The sequence below is a fragment of the Budorcas taxicolor genome, chromosome 21 (assembly GCF_023091745.1).
Source record: "Budorcas taxicolor isolate Tak-1 chromosome 21, Takin1.1, whole genome shotgun sequence".
NCBI lineage: Eukaryota > Metazoa > Chordata > Mammalia > Artiodactyla > Bovidae > Budorcas > Budorcas taxicolor.
Genome location: NC_068930.1, coordinates 29,423,900 through 29,443,327, shown reverse-complemented (window position 1 = coordinate 29,443,327; position 19,428 = coordinate 29,423,900). Strand labels below are relative to the sequence as shown.

Below are 19,428 nucleotides of genomic sequence, written 5' to 3'. Positions count from 1 at the left end.
CTTTCCCATTCTGTTCTTTTCCTCTATTTCTTTGCATTGATCGCTGATGAAGGCTTTCTTAGCGCTTCTTGCTATATTCTGGAACTCTGCATTCAGATGCTTATATCTTTCCTTTTCTCCTTTGCGTTTTGCTTCTCTTCTTTTCACAGCTATTTGTAAGACCTCTCCAGACAGCCATTTTGCTTTTTTGCATTTCTTTGCCATGGGGATGGTCTTGATCCCTGTCTCCCGTACAATGTCACGAACCTCATTCCATAGTTCATCAGGCACTCTATCTATCAGATCTAGGCCCTTAAATCTATTTCTCACTTCCACTGTATAATCATAAGGGATTTGATTTAGGTCATACCTGAATGGTCTAGCGGTTTTCCCTACTTTCTTCAATTTGAGTCTGAATTTGGTAATAAGGAGTTCATGATCTGAGCCATAGTCATCTCCTGGTCTTGTTTTTGTTGACTGTATGGAGCTTCTCCATCTTTGGCTGCAAAGAATATAATCAATCTGATTTTGGTGTTGACCATCTGGTTATGTCCATGTGTAGAGTCTTCTCTTGTGTTGTTGGAAGAGGGTGTTTGCTATGACCAGTGCATTTTCTTGGCAAAACTCGATTAGTCTTTGCCCTGCTTCATTCCGCATTCCAAGGCCAAATTTGCCTGTTACTCCAGGTTTCTTGACTTCCTACTTTTGTATTCCAGTCCCCTATAATGAAAAGGACATCTTTTTTGGGTATTAGTTCTAAAAGGTCTTGTAGGTCTTCATAAAACCGTTCAACTTCAGCTTCTTCAGTGTTACTGGTTGGGGCATGAACTTGGATAACTGTGATATTGAATGGTTTGCCTTGGAGACAAACAGAGATCATTCTGTCGTTTTTGAGATTGCATCCAAGTACTGCATTTTGGACTCTTTTGTTGACCATGATGGCTACTCCATTTCTTCTAAGGGATTCCTGCCTGCAGTGGTTGATATAATGGTCATCTGAGTTAAATTCACCCATTCCAGTCCATTTTAGTTCACTGATTCCTAGAATGTCGACATTCACTCTTGCCATCTGCTGTTTGACCACTTCCAATTTGCCTGGATTCATGGACCTGACATTCCAGGTTCCTATGTAATATTGCACTTTACAGCATCGGACCTTGCTTCTATCACCAGTCACATCCACAGCTGGGTATTATTTTTGCTTTGGCTGTATCCCTTCATTCTTTCTGGAGTTATTTCTCCACTGATCTCCAGTGGGGTGTTGGGCACCTACTGACCTGGGGAATTCCTATTTCATTATCCTATCATTTTGCCTTTTCATATGGTTCATGGGGTTCTCAAGGCAAGAATACTGAAGTGGTTTGCCATTCCCTTCTCCAGTGGACCACATTCTGTCAGCTCTTTCCACCGTGACCCGCCCATCTTGGGTTGCCCCGTGGGCATGGCTTGGTTTCATTGAGTTAGACAAGGCTGTGGTCCTAGTGTGATTAGATTGATTAGTTTTCTGTGAGTATGGTTTCAGTGTGTCTGCTCTCTGATGCCCTCTTGCAACACCTACCATCTTACCTGGGTGAAACACCAGCTGGAATCAAGAGTGTCGGGAGAAATATCAATAACCTCAGATATGCAGATGACACCACCCTTATGGCAGAAAGTGAAGAGGAACTAAAGAGCCTCTTGATGAAAGTGAAAGAGGAGAGTGAAAAAGTTGGCTTAAAGCTCAACATTCAGAAAATGAAGATCATGGCATCCGGTCCCATCACTTCATGGGAAATAGATGGGGAAACAGTGGAAACAGTGTCAGACTTTATTTTGGGGGCTCCAAAATCACTGCAGATGGTGACTGCAGCCATGAAATTAAAAGACGCTTACTCCTTGGAAGAAAAGTTATGACCAACCTAGATAGTATATTCAAAAGCAGAGACATTACTTTGCCAACAAAGGTCCGTCTAGTCAAGGCTATGGTTTTTCCAGTGGTCATGTATGGATGTGAGAGTTGGACTGTGAAGAAGGCTGAGCACCAAAGAATTGATGCTTTTGAACTGTGGTGTTGGAGAAGACTCTTGAGAGTCCCTTGGACTGCAAGGAGATCCAACCAGTCCATTCTGAAGGAGATCAGCCCTGGGATTTCTTTGGAAGGAATGATGCTGAAGCTGAAACTCCAGTACTTTGGCCACCTCATTCGAAGAGTTGACTCATTGGAAAAGACTCTGATGCTGGGAGGGATTGGGGGCAGGTGGAGAAGGGGACGACAGAGGATGAGATGGCTGGATGGCATCACTGACTCAATGGACGTGGGTCTGAGTGAACTCCAGGAGTTGGAGATGGACAGGGAGGCCTGGCGTGCTGCGATTCATGGGGTCGCAAAGAGTCGGACACGACTGAGAGACTGAACTGAACCTACTACCTACCTACCTTACTACCCTAGTAAGAGCTAGGAGAAATCAGCTTCTGTTAATGATCATCAGGATTAGAAATCCGGCCCAAGGAGGGCTGTCCAGGAACCTTTAAGTCCCTGCCAGTAGCAGATGGCAGGTGCATCCCAGGGGGGGAACCAAGCAGCAGAGGCATCGTAAAGGAATTCACTCCCCTTGAGGCCATGGCTTCTCATTCTTAGCCTTTTTTTGTAACCAGAATAGAATATAGAATCCTTATGTAATTAAAAATTAATTTGTGGGGACTTTCCCAGAGGTTCAGTGGTTAGGACTTCATCTTCCAATGCAGGGGTGTCTGGTTCAATCCCTGGTCAGGGAGCTAAGATCCCACATGCCTGCCAAACACCAGAACATAAACAGCAGAAGCAGCATTGTAACACATTCAATAAAGACTTTGAAAATGGTCCACATAAAAAAAATCTTTAAAAATTAAATTTTTAAATCATGCGTATATAAAACAGTGTTTGCTCAGTTCAGTGTTACCAGGCAGTCATGTCAAGCCCATCTTAGAGAAAAGGTAATACTTATGATTGAGATCTCACTAAGAAAAATGAGAAACGCTACTGAAGGATTGCAATTTATCTTTTATTGACACATCAGAAGTATCTAAATAGTTCCATTACATGGAATTTGGTACATCCTTGAGCACATTGTCAGCTTGAGACTAGGATAGAACATTGTAGAGAATCAGTTCAGAATGGTACATCTGAAGTATCAAGACACACCAAAGAAGGTCAGACAACACCTGCACTTACTTGATGAAATTCTAAGAAAATGGACGATGGACTTAAATGATCAAACAAATGCTTTGGAATGTTTAGAAACTGAATGCAAATCCCAGACATGAGACTTTAGACTCACATTCTATGAAGTATTTTGATGAACATTTCAGAGAGTCTTACATAGGCGAGTTATTGAAACTGCAGTTTGCAACTAACTTGTAGTGATCTAGGTTCCCCCAAATCTCTGATCTAGAAAGCATGTTTGAATGTAAATATGCTTTTAAAAAGCATTCCTGTGAGGTTTGTTAACACAAAGAAAACTGCCCATTTATGCATTAACCATAATCAAGTATTGCAGTGGTTGTACTAGTTTGGAACAGTCTAATTCAACTACCACGTCATCAGATAGTGATAAACAGTACTATTGTAATGACTGTCTACAGAAAGGCTAATGGGAAAGTCCTGACTGATGGATACAGGCAGTAAGTGGCATGAGCATACCTGCTATTACCCACCTGTACAATGGACAGGCTATTCTGAATGGGCAACTCATACTGGGTAGTGTTTTGCCTAAGCTAATTGCTATGAATGTGCCACAGTCACTATTTTGGATAAATTAGGCTTTCAAGTCTTAGCTAAAGGTTTAGAAAAATTCTCTTATGCAGTCTCGCTATCCCCACAGTTAGATATTACTAGCAGAGGTTAGTTTTAACTGACACTAAAAACTGCTAGAAAAGTATTTAAAGTGTGCAGTGTGTGTGTGTGTGTGTGTGTGTGTGTGTGTGTGTGTATGTGTATCTTTAATGAGCTGCTAAGATCAGTGATTGTCTGTCTGGTTCTCTCTTTAATGTATCAAAGTGGTATTGCTTTGCCTGTAATCCTGTCCACTTGGTAAGAACTATTCTCATCTGAGGATTTCCCATGTGGCTCAGAGGTAAAAGAATCTGCCTGCCAATGCAGGAGACGCAGGTTCAATCCCTGGGTTGGGAGGATTCTCTGGAGAAGGAAATGGCTACCTACTCCAGTATTCTTGCCTGGAAAATCCCGTGGACAGAGGAGCCTGGCAGACTACATTCCATGGGATCTCAAAGAGTTGGATACAACTTAGCAACTAAACAACAACAACATTCCTATCTAAATGGTCCTGAGAAGCCTATGGGATGTCCACATTCAACCAGGTTTGTGAGCCCTGGGTTTCACTAGCTTATGTGCAATGCTTCTCATTTTCTTTCCTTGCTGCAAAGTACAAGAGGCCATTGGCACTCATGTCAAGAATCCTAGAGGCCCACATTGTATGTTAGTCACCTTTCTGCCTTTCAGTTAGTGGGACAGCCTCGCCAGCCAGCCCCTCACCTCTGTGCAGTTCGGTTGTTCTTGACCACACACTTCTACCACACACACAATCGTTCTCCTAGAGCCGTGCTGATCAACTGAGGTGGTATTGCCTCCAGGAGATGTCTGTCCGTGTCTGAAAGCACTGTGAGTTGTCACAATTTGGGGGGAAGTTGCTGTTATCTAGTGGGTAGAGGCCAGGAATGCTGCTAAGCAACATATAGTACACACACAGTTTCCCACAGAAAAGAATTACCCAGCCCAAATGGTCAACAGTGCCAAGGTTGGGTATGTGCCTGCCCTAATGGAATTACTGAAAAACAAATACTTGGAGTATTTATAACCATCATTAGCACTTTTGATTGAGATATTCAGATATATTTCTAGAGAATATCCTTATAGAAATGGTCTGATCTGCATAGCTTCTGTGGCAGAATTTCTTTCACTTTACAAATGAGTTTGGGGCTCAGTATTTATAGAACCCATGAGAATCTCAAGGCTTCCCTGGTGGCTCAGATGGTAAAACGTCTGCCTGCAGTGTGGGAGACCAGGGTTCTATCCCTGGGTTGGGAAGATCCCTTGGAGAAAGAAATGGCAACCCACTCCAGTACTCTTGCCTGGAAAATTCCATGGACTGAGGAGCCTGGTAGGCTACAGTCCATGGGGTCGCAAAGAGTTGGACATGACTGAGTGACTTCACTTCATGAGAATCTTGAGGGCTCTTTGAATATTTCAGCTAGAGTCTGCTTCACTTTGCGTAGGGTATTCGGTATTATTTGAGATTTTGAGACTTCAGAGGTCTGAAGGAGTATTTAAAATCAGCTACCTCGTATTTTCATTGTTATACAAGTTAATTTTGGGTTTTATATCACAGCATTTAAACTTTGTGAAAACTGAAATATAATCAGATCAATGGAATTTCACTGAAAGTCTCCTTGTGTGCCTTCCCATTCAGTCCCAGTCACAAAGGTGGCTACTTTCTGATTCTTTTTTCCACCACAAATTAGTTTTGTTTGTTCTGGGGCTTTATATAAATGGAATCCTTTGGTTTGTACTCTTTTGTGTCTGGCTCATTAATTCAGCATAATGTTTTAGAGATTTATCCACCTATGTGAAAATATTCTCCTGTTGATGGACATTTGGGTTGTATTATTATTATTACTATTTACTATTTAGTAAAATCTTCTATGAGCATATATATAAAAGTCTCTGTATGAACTTGAATTTTTATTTCTTTTGGGTAAATGCCTAGAGTGGAGTTACTAGATCATACAGTGGTGTAGGTTTAACTTCATAATAAAGTACTAAACAACATTTTTAAAAAGTTAGCTTCATCTTATCCAATTACTCCTCCCTGTGCTAGGCACAGTTACAGGCACTTTCATATATTATCTCATTTAATTCTCACCACAAACTTTCCAGGTGAGGCATTACTAACCCCATTTTACAGATGAGGGAGTGGAGGCTTGGAGAAGTAAAGCTACTTCCTTGAAGTCTTTCAGCTGGTAAATGATGAAACAGAGACACAAACCCAAATCTCAAAGTCTTTCCTCTTTCTAGGATGTGATGCTACCTCCAAGGGACTACTGAATTTTTTTTTAACCATAGAGCAAACCTATCTAAGTAGCATGAAAGAGAAAGTACACAGGAAACAACTAGAAGTAGCTTCATCTCAAAGGCGGCTACATGACACCGAAAGTGATAAACATCTGCTTCCCTTCTTGGGTTCAAACAGAGTGGCTTTAAAAGGTTATACAGGTTATTTCTACAAATCTCCCATCACAGAGATAATTCAGGCAAAGAAGAAACCAGATGTTCTTGAATTTCCCAGAAAAGTGAAGGAGAAATGACAGTGTGCATCCCTTAAAATTTTCAGGCTCCAACTGTCCCCCTTGCCCCCCCGCCTCTGACCTGAGAACCATCCGTCAGCTCTACCTTGGAATATATGTGTCTCTCAGCATCACGCATTATTCTAGTTTGGCAAGATCTCACCCAGTTGTTTGTTTTTCTTTTTAAAGAATAATAAGGAAATACGTCTTATGGGTCTATTCTATGAGTTGTATAATATTTAGCTCCAAAGTGCTAATAGCCCTGACATTTTTTTTAATGAGATTTCAACACAGAACCTGAGTCAGATCAGGAGGCCAACGTGAGTTTCACTTCTGGACATGATTCATCTTTGAGGCACCAGCTACTATTACATGAACAGAATTTGGGGGACATGTAGATATGATATTTGGGAACCCAAAAGTGTTTGTCACTCTGTTGTATCCGACTCTTTGGGACCCCATAGACTATAGCCCGCCAAGCTCCTCTGTTCATGGGATTCTGCAGGCTAGAATACTGGTGTGAGTTGCCATTTCCTTCTCCAGGGATCTTCCTGATCCAGGAATTGAACCCAAGTCTCCTGCATTGCAGGCAGAATCTTTATCTCCAAAACACTAGAGAAACCCAAAGGACACCCAAACTAGTGGATAAAACCTGTTGCTGAAGTTCTGGAAGAACTCCACTGTGCTGTACCAGCCAGTGCCCCCTGACGTGGTTCAACGTAGGAAGCGGACGTCAGAGCCTCCCTAATGGGAGAATGCGGCTTCTGTTTGTCTGGATGTAACACACATCCCCAAATTTCATAGCCTGGCGGTTGGTGTGGAGCCTCTGCACATTCTAACACATGTTAAAGCCCCTCGTTTTTCTCTTAGGCACTTTATACATTTATGACACCTGACATACTCCAAATACCACCTTGTGATTTAAATTCTTGTTTGTCTGATATAAAATAACAGGTGTCAGCAGCTCAGATCATGGTACCTGCTGTGCGACTTTGAAATTCCAAAGGTTTTCTTCTTTGGGAGATTTTTTTTTTTGCAATTTCAACTCTAAAACTCAGTTATCCTGAGCTCTTTCCAAGGAGCCCTATAAAACCCCAGATGTCCTTTCAGAACAGAAGTGGCAGTCTGTTTTCATCTCTTTTGAAGCAGCCACACACCAGCATTAAGGAATGATCAGGATACAGAAAGCCTGCATGGCTATGTTGGTCTAGATTATAATACTATTCATAAACTACATAGATTAAAAAAAAAAAAACTCCCTAAAAGCTTAGTCTAGGTCATGATTTCCTCAAAGTCAGACAGCTGCTTCATCTGCTCAACTTGCATAGAATGCCTCCGGAGGAGTTTCTTTTTACTTCTCAAGTCAACTCTCTTTGGTGAGCTTGGAGCGATGGGAACCATGGATTTTAAGCCACTAGCGAGTGGAGAGGAAGGTTTGCTGCTCACTCTCATATCCGGGATAGGTGGGTTCAGATTTACATTTAAAGGTGGGAGGAAGCCAGGCCTGGTCTGAGAAATTCGGTCCAGGAGCAAGGTTCCAGAACCTCGTCTTTCTAGAAGAAGGGGTGGCCTGCGGCGGGCTGAGTTGGGTGATGTGCTGGACACAGCGTCCAGGGACTCCCTGGAGCCTTGGAAGAGAGAAAGGTGGGAGCTGTTGAGCTTCTTGCGATCCAGTGGACCTTTGCCTGATTCTAGGGAGATGGGGTTGGGCAGGTCAGCCCCAAGCTGTAACTCTAAATCATAGAGGTCATTCTCCAGCCGTTTGAGGGTCACGGCATCTTTGAGAGCAGAGGGACCTGCTGGGCAGATGCCCACCTTCTCTTGGTCGATAGGGAGAGTACTTCTTCTGGCCAGACGTGGGTGGGGAGCCTGAGTCTTCTCATAGGCTGCCTTCCACGAGGCCGGTGCTGAAGAGACCGGGATCTTCACCACCTGTTCCGTGACCATGTGGACAAGGCTGGCATCTTTGCCATCTATGCTGCTGGTTCTGGAGAGGGGGCCCCTTCTGGGGAAGGATACATTACCGATGCTGTTGACCTCGCCGTCCGTGCCCATGCCGTGGGTCTCGTCCTGACGCACACAGGAGGCAGCCAGCACGGATGGTGCCGTCAGGCCCCAGGGCTCAGACTGGAGCCTCTTCAGCTGAGGCAGGCGGGCCCTTTTGAGATTCCCAACTTTCCGAACAGGCGACCCAGGTTCATTAAGAGCCTTGGCAGTGTTGCAACTACTTGGATGCCCTGATTGGAGGCTAAAGAAGTCATCTTCCTTCTCGCTGGGTGGAGAGCCCAGGCCTGGTGCCTTCAGTTCAACCTCAGATGGAGAAGCACACGGGGGAGGCGACTGTCTGTCTTCTTCTTTGGGTGAAGGGGGGACATTCAGATACTGTTTGGTGGTTTTGGTGCCCGAAGACGACTTGTCTGTCGTTATGATAATTACCTCCTTGCCTTTGGCCTTGCAGGCATCCAGAAGCTGTCTCAACGCATCCTTGTCATCTGCATTTATGGCATAAACCAGAGCTGAAGCCCCAGTGCGGTCCTCAAGGCTGGGGTCTGCTCCGTTCTCCAGCAGCAGGGAGACCACATCCCCCCCAGCTCTTCGGATGCAGGCGTGGATGAGGGCAGTCTTGCCAGACTTATCCTGGATGTTAGGGTCTGCCCTGTTGTCCAGCAGGTACTTGACCATCTTGGACTTGCTGATGCTCTGCTGGTCCACGTGCTTGGTGATGCACGCCACCATGAGAGCCGTCTCCCCCTTGTCATTGCTTTCATTGATGTATGCGCCCCCTTCCAGGAGGAGCCTTGTCAGCCTGAGCCTCCCGAGCCACACAGCCTTTAAAAGTGAGTTTCCGTCCGTCCTCAGTTCCGTGTCATCGTCCATCATCCTGGCTACAGCTTAGGGTCTCTGAGCCACAGCAGCAGTCAGACCTAGCAAAGGAAGAAGACAGAAAAGTGTCATATATTCTATAGCTTTGGAGAAGGAAGTGAAGCCCATTCCTGTATCCTTGCCTGGAAAATCCCACAGACAGAGGAGCCTGACGGGCTACAGTCCACGGGGTCACAGAGTCAGACACAACTGAGCATGCATGCACACATTCTATAGCCAATCTGAGCAGCACAGGTGTTACAGAGTCTGTATACAGTCATGTCCCAGCCTGATCCCAAGTGATGCCACCTTGCTTGGTTTTGTTTTGTTTTGTTTATTTATTGGCTACGCTGGGTATTAGTTGCAGCACATGGGATCTTTAGTTGCTGCATGTGGGGTTTTAGTTCCCCAACCAGGGATTGAACCCAGATCCCCTACATTGGGAGTCTTAGCCACTGGATGACCAGGGAAATCTCTGGCTTGGTTATTTAACTTTTCTGAATTTGCTTCTTCAACTGTAACCTGTCAGGGGTGGGGGTGGTGATAGTAGCAGGCTACCCCATTAGGTCATTGTGAAGATTAAATGGGATACTGTATATATTAATTAAACAAGTAACCACATGTAAAGTAGCTGGCGTAATGTCTAGGAGAGAGTAAGCAAGAAAACATGCAAGCTCTTACAGCATTGACTGTACATATTTATCACACTGCAGTTTAAGAACCTTTGGGTTTTGTCTGTTGGCATCACTAAGGTCTAAGTTGCCATTAGGAAAGGTTTGTTCACTATCTTGTTCACTGCTGTAGCCTCAGCAGTGACTTACACTTCATAGGTTACCTCGTCAATAATGATTTAATGCACTGTTGCTCTAGGTGTGTATCCAGAAGACGAGAATAAAATGCACAGCAATGGAGATGGGATTGTGAATAGTTTTCATGTTCTTTTTTTTGTTGTACTTCCTAAACCAAACATGTATCACAGTCATCACAGGGGGGAAAGATTATAAAAACAAGAACAGTCCAACCATCCCTTTCCAGGCTGTAGTTCCCACTTCTCCAGCAGATGTCAGAGTTCTCATCCTTGACGATCGGACTCGAAGACCCACTGGAATGATGCATTGCCACACCCTCCTCTCTGGTTGAGCAGACCTGAGGCAGAGGGTGGACAAGGGATTGCATCTTTGCTCACCAGTGTTAGGAAATAAAGCTCATACCAGAGCTACCCCTGTTGAAGTTTGTCAAACCTGGGTTTCCTGCGTTGGTTTTCCTTGTGTCAATTACCTAAATCCTGGACTTACAGCCTCCAAAGTGGGTGTTGATCCAGAGGTCTTCCAGGAATAAGGAGACATGGTCTCCCAGAATTGATGCCTGCCAGCCCTGGACCTCTCACTGGCTGCACTCTGCCCACAAGGCCCCACCAGGTGGACTTTTTGTCCTTTGGGCTCAGCTGAGCAGGTGTTACAATGCCTGAGCTTTCCTTCTCTGATGCACACCATCCTTCCTCTTGCCCCACTCCTCTGGCAATTATTGATCAATTCCCATCCCTCTATTGTGTAAGAGGACTTCCCCAGTGGCTCAGCAGTAAAGAATCCACCTGCAATGCAAGAGACATGGCAGGAGGCACGGGTTTGATCTCTGGGTCAGAAAGATCTCCTGGGGAAGGAAATGGCGACCCACTCCAGCATTCTTGCCTGGGAAATCCCATGGACAGAGGAGCCTGGCAGGCTAAAGTTTATAGGGTCACAAAGAGTCAGACACGGCTGGAGCGACTTAGCAGCAGCTAAGCTCGCAAAGAGTTGGACATGACTGAGAACACATGCACACAAAAATTAAGTAGGAAGTCAGCTTTTCTTGGCTCAAGTTGAGAGATGGATGTATAGCCTTCTAAACCATTCAGTACATGAATAGATACTTGTTTCTTTTTTGGGAAAAAATGCCCACTTCATACTTAAGTATATAAAGAAGAAGAGATACCCTTTATGCCCCCTCTCAACCCTCTTCAAAGCTCCTCTTTCCCTTCAGAGGTAACTTTGATTTACAGTCTAGGATGTATCTTTCCGCTTCAGATCATTTTCTGCTTCTTCCAAATGCTCTGTTCTAACAACAACTCCATCTCAGTCTGATCTTGTCGCAGTTGTGTCTATGTGTTCCTATGAGATTTTTCTGTAAAATCGCTACCATCCAAAGATACCATATGTTATTAAGTGTATCCACAAGAAGTCTCCGTTTCTCTCTCTTCAACTCTATGCTGCTTTCTTCAGGCGTCTACCAATTCTATTTGTTTGTTGATTTATTTATTTTTGACTGTGCTGGGTCTTCCTTACTGTGCAGGCTTTCTCTAGTTGTGGGAGGACTTCTCATTGCAGTGGCTTCTCTTGTTGTGGAGCACAGGCTCAGTAGTTGTAGTGCCCAGGGTTTAGTTGCCCTAAGGCAAGTGGAGTCTTACAGGACCAGGGATTGAACCCATGTTCCCTGCATTGGCAGGTGGACACCCAACCACTGGGCCACCAGGGATGTCCTCTCCTACTGATTCTTTATCTCTCCCTCTTCTCCCTGATGTGGCCTTTCTTTCTCTTCTGATTCTGTCATTTTAACTTTCCTGTGATCCTACATATGATCATTTTATTACAGTTCCGTGAGTTGATAAGCTTGTTAATCCCTAAACTCTGGGCATTTAAAGCAGAATTTTCAAGAGCTAAAGGAAGAAATGAAGAAGGGAATGGCAACCCACTCCAGTATTCTTGCCTGGAAAATTCCCTGGATGGAAGAACCTGGTGGGCTACAGTCCATGGGATCGCGAAGAGTTGGACATGACTGGTCCACTAGCACACAAAAGAAGAAAAGGCAGCGTGCAGTGAAAACAAGCTATCTTCCATTCCATCCAAGGGCCCTTCATCTCCTGGCCACCCACCTTCAGCACCTGCATGCTACGCCTGTTCTCTTTATGCTCCTTCTATCTTGAAAGCTGGCCATTGCTCAACCGCCCCACTTTTCCTTTTCTTCCTTCTAGCCCTGTTCATGTTTCTAACTATAAGCCCACCCTGCTCTTCTTTAATTATTCATCATCTCTCAAATCTCAGCTCCAATGTTACTTCCTTTTTAATCAAGAGAAAAATCACTCAAGATGGAAGGGAGAGAGTGGAATAAAATTACAACTGACTCATATCCAGACTATATAAAGAACACCTACAAATCACTTCCTCCAAAAGAGGATACACAAATGGCCAATAAGCACAGAAAACGGTGCTCAGCCTTGTTAGTAATCAAGGAAAATCAAATTACAGCACCGTGTAGCCATAGCACTACCCCCTGCAGCGAGGCTAAAATTAGACCGACAACATCAAGGATGCAGGAAGATGGAAGCAGGAGGCATGCATTAGTGGAGCATCAGTTGGTTCCACTGAGCCAGTGCCTATGCTCTGACCCAGTAATTCCATGCCTGGGTTTAGGTGTGTGGTGGACCGAAAAGCATGGCCACAAAGTCCTCCCCTCCCTGCGTGCACACCACCTGTGATGAGGCCTTCCCTCTCCTCCCATGGAAAGGAGGAGTCAGCATGGGATTTTCTTTGACCAATGAAAGTGAAGTTGCTCAGTCATGTCCGACTCTTTGCGACCCCATGGACTGTAGCCTACCAGGCTCCTCCGTCCATGGGATTTTCCAGGCAAGAGTACCGGAGTGGGTTGCCATTTCCTTCTCCAGGGGATCTTCCCGACCCAGGGATCGAACCCAGGTCTCCTGCATTGCAGGCAGACGCTTTACCCTCTGAGCCACCTAATAAGATGCAGCAGAACTAACTTTGTGTGGCTTTCAAGGCAAGGCCTCAGGGGACCTTGCAGCTTCAGGATTTGCTCTCTTGGAATCTGACTGCCATGGACAGAAGCCTGGGGTATCCTGCCAGAAAGGACACAGAGCATTTCAGCTGACAGCCTCAGTGAATACTGGAGTGTCCATGAGGCCATCTCAGAGCAGCCAAAGCCCCAGAAGATGGCAACTGCATAAGGGAGCTCAGGAGAGGCCAGCAGATGTTCCAATTCCAAAACTATTGGCAAAGAAGTGATCCTTCACTTAAGCCACTCATTTTGGGGATGTTTTGTTCTCAGGAATAGATTACTGATAAATATGCATAGCAAAACATGTGCAAAAATGATCCCGGGAGCCCTACTCATAAAAAAGCCAAAACTAGAAACAATCCCTCAAGATGAAAATAGAGAGACTTCCCTGGTGTTCCAGTGGCTAAGACACTGGCTCCCAATGCAGGTGGCCCGGGTTCTATCCCTGGTGAAGGAACTAGATCCCACATGCCACAACTAAAGATTGCTCATGCCACGACTAAGACCAGGCACAGCCAAATAAGTAAATACATAACTAAATAAAAATATTTTTAAAAAAGAAAATAAAGAAATTGTAGTGTATTCATACACTGGAATACTATACATCACCTTTGCATTCTCTGTCTCTCACACACACACACTCACACACACACAACATACCAAAAGAAAAAATGTGGATACTGCATTCCCTGGGGTCACCTTCCTCACTTGAAGTATTGATCTGGTTAACCATCTGGGTCAGCCTCCTCCCTGTATCTCTGAGCCCTTCGAGGCAGGAAAACTGTCTTTTGTCCCTCATCAGCTCTGTGATAATTTGAAAGTTGGGTAAAGGGGAAAATGGAGGAAGGGAGGAAGACAATCAGGAAAGGAAGATGGAAAGGGGATATGGGTGGACCATTGGATTGTCTCTCTCTGTGTTGTGTGTAGTGCCAGTCACATAGCTCTGGACCACCTTGAAGTCTGGGGTGGAAGGAGGCAGGTAGGGAGAAAAAGAAGAAAGAAAAAGAGGGAGAGCATAGAATATCTGGGAGGTGTGTTTCTCCCTTCACTTTGCATCGGCAGCTACCTCCTCCTCTGAGCTCAGGCTTGTCCCCCATCTACTCTTCCCCTGGCCCCTAAGGGGAGAGCAAGATGGAGGCTCAGCATCCCAGTTGCTCTCTGAGGTCTGGGTTGTCTAGCCCATTGACGGAGGAACTTTCTCTATCCCCAGTGAGCTACTTTTCAGGTTATCTCTAGCCATTTTTTTCACTGTGGTCCTCCCCACTTAAATTCCTTAAATGATGAAAATGCGGGAGCTCCATGCAAGGACAGAATCAGATCCTTACCTCATCCCTGTAGCCCAGATAAAGTGTGCTGCCTTAACGTTAACTGTTGGCGTGCTGCATCCACCTTACACTTTTCACATCAACAAAAGTGGGTTGAAGAGATTGCAGGTCACATGGCTTATTGACAAGAGCCTTGCAGATGATGCCAGACTCGCTTTATTTATCATCCCAGATGTACGCCACCTCTCCTCTCTGGGTGTTGGCTGCTCACCTTGCTCTCTTGCCCAAGTGGCCTTCGAAAGGTCTATATCTCGGTCTTAGAGTCAGGTCACCCTTGCTGTCACTGTTACAGATGGCTGAGCCCCACACCTGGGTGCCGCTGACCAGGAGAAACTGACTATTGGAGAAACTGTTTCTCCATCAGCTGCCTGGAGAGATCAAGTTACTCTGCTCAGAAGCTGGTGGTGAGGATTGGCCTTTTGCAGGACAAATGTTGACTGATGGGAGATGGGTGGTAGATGTGAGGTAAATTCTTTTCCCTTTCTTCTAATAGCCTAGTTTGGGTCTGGGTGAGATGCAGTGGATTATACAATTTCCAGAAGACTGAGTAATCAATGCACTAGTTGCCAAGCTATGAAGAGCTCAATAATGTTTTTACTTTTCCTCTTTCCTTGCCTTGTGTTTCATTTCCCTTATTCCTACTTCCCAGGGTTTTACAACCCAATACAGTAAGTTCCCTGCATAGAGATGAGTTCTGTTCCAAGACTGCATTTGTAAGTACAATTTGTTGCTAAGTCCCACAAAGTTAGCATAGGCACCCAACTAACATATTTGCTTTATAATACTGTACTGTAATGTACTGAGATCAAACCAGTCAATGCTGGAGCAAATCAACACTGAATATTCATTGGAAGGACTGATGCTGAAGCTGAAGCTCCAATACTTTGGCCACCTGATTTGAAGAGCCGACTCACTGGAAAAGACCCTGATGCTGGGAAAGATTGAGGGCAGGAGAAGTGGGTGACAGAGGATGAGATGACTGGATGGCATCACCAACTCGATGGACATGAGTTTGAGCAAACTCCAGTAGATGGTGAAGGACAGGGAAGCCTGATGTGCTGCAGTCCATGGGGTGGTAAAAAGTTGGACACAACTGAGTAACTGAACAACAACTGTACTGTAATATATTTATAATACTTTTCACACAGATAATGCATAAAAACAAACACCAAAAAATTAGCACTGTACAGTATATGAAAGCACAACCATGTGTAGAGGATACACCCACATGACAATATATGCCAGATATGTGAACTGACTTACATGATTGGACAGTGAATGCACATTTGCATCTTTGAAAGTTCAAAACTTGAGGCTCATATGTAGGGACTTACCATAAAGTGCTCATATGTATGTTTTTGCCCCAGGCTGACACCAACTGCCTTCTTTGAAGCCAGGCTGTTTTGTGTTTAACTCAACTCCACTATAATGGTGACTAACATAATTTCAAAGGCACATGGACTAGAAATGCTGAAAACTAAAACATCACTAACACACACACTCAAAATATTTTTTTGATGGAGGAGATGAATGGGTGGAATTGTTTGCCTTTTTTGTCCATAAGTGTTAGTCGCTCAGTCATGTCCAACTCTGTGACCCTATGGACTATAGCCCGGCTCCTCTGTCCATGGGATTCTCTTGGCAAGAATACTGGAGTGGGTAGCGATTCCCTTCTCCAGGGATCTTCCCAACCCAGGGATCAAACTCAGGTCTCCTGTATTGTAGACAGATTCTTTAGCATCTGAGTGAAGGGGGAAGCCCAGAAACCCTTGGATTATTTCATTATCCACAAACTATGGAAGTCTTAGACTTTTGAAGCTGAGAGGAGCCATCTTGTTCAACCTTTCCCCATTTATAAGAGGGAAGTTTAAAGACAGAGATTGAGTCTTTAATCTCGCTGAATCTAGGCTCTTTCACTGCCAGGTCTTCCCAGACCTTTAGCCTGATTAGTGTAGAACAAGGCTGCATAGTACTGGGCTGGGGTCTAAATGTAGTACACAGTTCTGTATTGCTTGACTGGAACAGTGCGTTAACATTTTTTAATGGGAATGCTTTAAGATGGATTAAGCCCTGCCCTCAGTTGTGCCCAGCACCCTGTAGAATGCCACTGGGGTTGATTCCCAATCCTCTTCCTCTTTGAATCGCCTGCTCCCTACTTCCTTCCCCCACTACCATGCAACCACAATTCAAAGTTACCTGAATCTTGCCACATACAAGATCTCTTTGACACTTCCTCCCGTAGTACTTCTGCAGGGAAAGCTTTATTATCCTAACTTCACAGATAGAGCCTGAAGTCCAGACACATTAGTTAATCTTGCCCAAGAGCACACGTCTGTAAGTGGTACAGCTTTGATTTAAACTCTGTTCCTCTGATCCCAAGTTCAGAGCTCTTTGACAAAATTCTGCTGACATATTTCCCGACTATTGCAGCCCAGATTGGAGTTTAAGAACGCTGCTCTGCCATTTGGTGTTTGTATAAACTGGGGCAAGTTACTCAAGTTCTCTTGCCTCAGTGTTCTCATCTGTGAAATGGGGATCATAGACCCATTTGTGGCGGGCTCTAACAATAAAGTAACTCATGTAAAGAGCGCTTTGCACAGGGCCTTGGCACATAGAAAGCTCTCAGTAATTGTTAAAATTTGAAGACGGTTGGGTTCACGTTTCAAAATCCAGGAGGCCACGCCTTTCAGCTGTAGTATTTGCGGAAGCTAGGGGGTATGTGTTTACACTCCACCTCTTCCTTCCGCAGTCACGGGAAGCAGTTAGAAGCGGATCAGACATTGAGTTCCACGTTTGCCTTTGCGATTCGAGAATCCTCTCTCCCGGCTGTAGGGGCGGCGTTGGGTAGCCGCCCTCAGCCAGGAGCCTCGGTGGCCTGGGGCGGAGACGGGTTGCCAGGTGTTCTCCGGGCGCCGCACGCTGCCCCGCGGGCTCTGTCCGAGGTGCTGAACGCCGAGGGCTCCCGGCGCGCAGGCAGTGAGTGGGCGCGGGTGTCCATTGTTGCCAGTACCTGTGAGCATCTTCGTGGAGATGGCCGAGTGTGGGGGTCAGGTGAAGCCAAGGCGGTAAGTGCTTCTCCCATCATTTCTCTAAAATGCTTAGATTCATACTCTACACAATATCTGGCACATTTTCAGGATCATCACCTCTCACCTCCCCTTCATCACAGGTTTCTGCAAAATCTGAGGGCTTCGCTCCCCCTTCAGTCCATGCACAACTTCAGGCGCCTATCTCCAGGCCCGATCCACAAGCATTTCCGACAAAAATTCATCCCCCTACGCATCTCATCCCCACGCGTCAATACAAAAATAAAATATTTAAAACCATCTTCCACTCCTATCTCCCACAATTTCCTGTGATAAAAACAGACTCTTTCCTACAAACCTCCCACTCATGCCTGTGGCTAAACTGTGTGGACTTACTTCTTAGGAGCTGAAGGTCCCATTCAGGTGCCGAGTGGAGACCCCCCGGGGTGCGCTTACCTGGTGGGGACGCTCACCAAGCGAGGCCACCTGGGTCCGGGCCACGGGGAGTGTCATTGCTCCAGAAGCAAAGTCAGGGAGCGCCCCGCACCCCTGCCTGAGGCTGTGGGCTGGCTCGCCATACTGAGCCAGCGCCTGGAGCTGGGGTTACCTGGGGCCTCGCGGTCCCGTGGAGTGACTTGCCCAGAACTTCTTTAGGGTTTATAAATAAAGCTTCTGCGCCAGTTCCTTCCAATCATTCCATGCTCCTCCAAGTTGCAGTGGGAACAAGGGAGTTTCTTGGTTTGTTTGTTTGTTTTTTGGGTGAAAGAAAGAAGCGTGAAAGAAAGATAAGAATTGCCCCCAGTTCTGGATTGTAGGTCTCCGGCGCAACCCCAGCCCTTCAGCTGCTTCTTCGGTTCGGCTGGCTAAGGAGGAGCCGCTGCCCGCTGGCTCCTCAGAGCATCTCTCCAGCCGGGAGGCGCGCGGCTTGTGTGGGTGTGTGTGCTAGGGAGGCAGGGGGAAGGAGAGGGCAGCGGGGGCGGGGACGCTCCTACCTGCAGCCTCGGGCGGAGGCGCCGGCCACGCCACCCCCTCATCGTCAGCTCTTGCGGGATTAGACTCGCTCAACAATTTAGCTTGAGTCTCTAGGAACCCCAGAGGGTGGTGGGTGCGGATGGGGCGCAGCGACCCTTGGATCGGGAGAAAGTGAGGGTACTCTCCCCAAAGTCTGACACTCCAAACCCCAGACTGGAGGAGGGATTTGAACTCCTGTCTTCCTTCCTCTTTCCGCTGCTCTGCCTTGTTTCATCAACGCCCTCCATTCTCAGGATGTCTGTCCACACAGTGCGAAGGAGAGGGAGAGAAGAGGGGGCAGGTAGAACGGCGAGACTGGGGAGAATCTGCTTATCACAGAGGAGCGGTTGGATTCCATTCCAGCTCCATCCTTTAGCCCACCTCTGGCTCGTTCCTGGGACTTCCTGGAGTGCCACTCACCCACAATTTTTGCTTCCTTTATGGCAAAAGTAATTCGTGACTTTTACAGGATTCAAAGCACACAGCTTGTATTTAGAAAGCAGCTGCCCCCCTCCACCTAGCCTTGCCTCTGTTAGTCCCATTTCCCAGAGGTAACCTGCATTTTTAAACCACAAACCTACTGATATATATCATCTATCTATCTATCATTTATCTATATCTATCCAGCATCTATCTATATCAATCTATCTGTGGATCTATTTCTATTAATATATCCAGAGTTCTATTTTTCCTTTAAAAAAATAGAAAGCTCCACATCTTCTTGAGTCAGTTTTAGTCGTTTGCATTTTCCTAGAGAATTGTCCATCTCATTTACAATTTCAAGTTCAGAGGCACGAAGTTACAACTAGTATTACCTCATAGTGTTTGCTTTTCTCTGACACTATACCCCCTTTTCATTCTCAGTATTGCTTATGTGTGTCTTCTCCCTCCCATGCCCAGTTTTTTTTTATCAAACTTGCCAAAGGGTTATCAATTTTATTGATCTCAAAAATATAACTATTCTGTCATTTGCCTTTATCACTTAGTGTTTTCATGGTGTTACCATTGGAAATGTTTTCATGTGGCACCCATTATTTGTGAAGCACTGAATAATATTTGGCGGGGTTGTCTGCAAAGCC

The 19,428-nt window shown here is 45.6% G+C and overlaps 1 protein-coding gene across 1 annotated transcript; it reads right to left on the bottom strand.

Moving 5' to 3' along the window:
• Nucleotides 1-7,569: 7,569 nt before the first annotated feature.
• On the bottom strand, nucleotides 7,570-9,177 carry ANKRD34C (ankyrin repeat domain 34C). The gene has a single exon (XM_052660083.1). The coding sequence runs from the start codon at nucleotides 9,175-9,177 to the stop codon at nucleotides 7,570-7,572; it is 1,608 nt and encodes a 535-aa protein (XP_052516043.1).
• Between the last annotated feature and the right edge of the window lie 10,251 nt (nucleotides 9,178-19,428).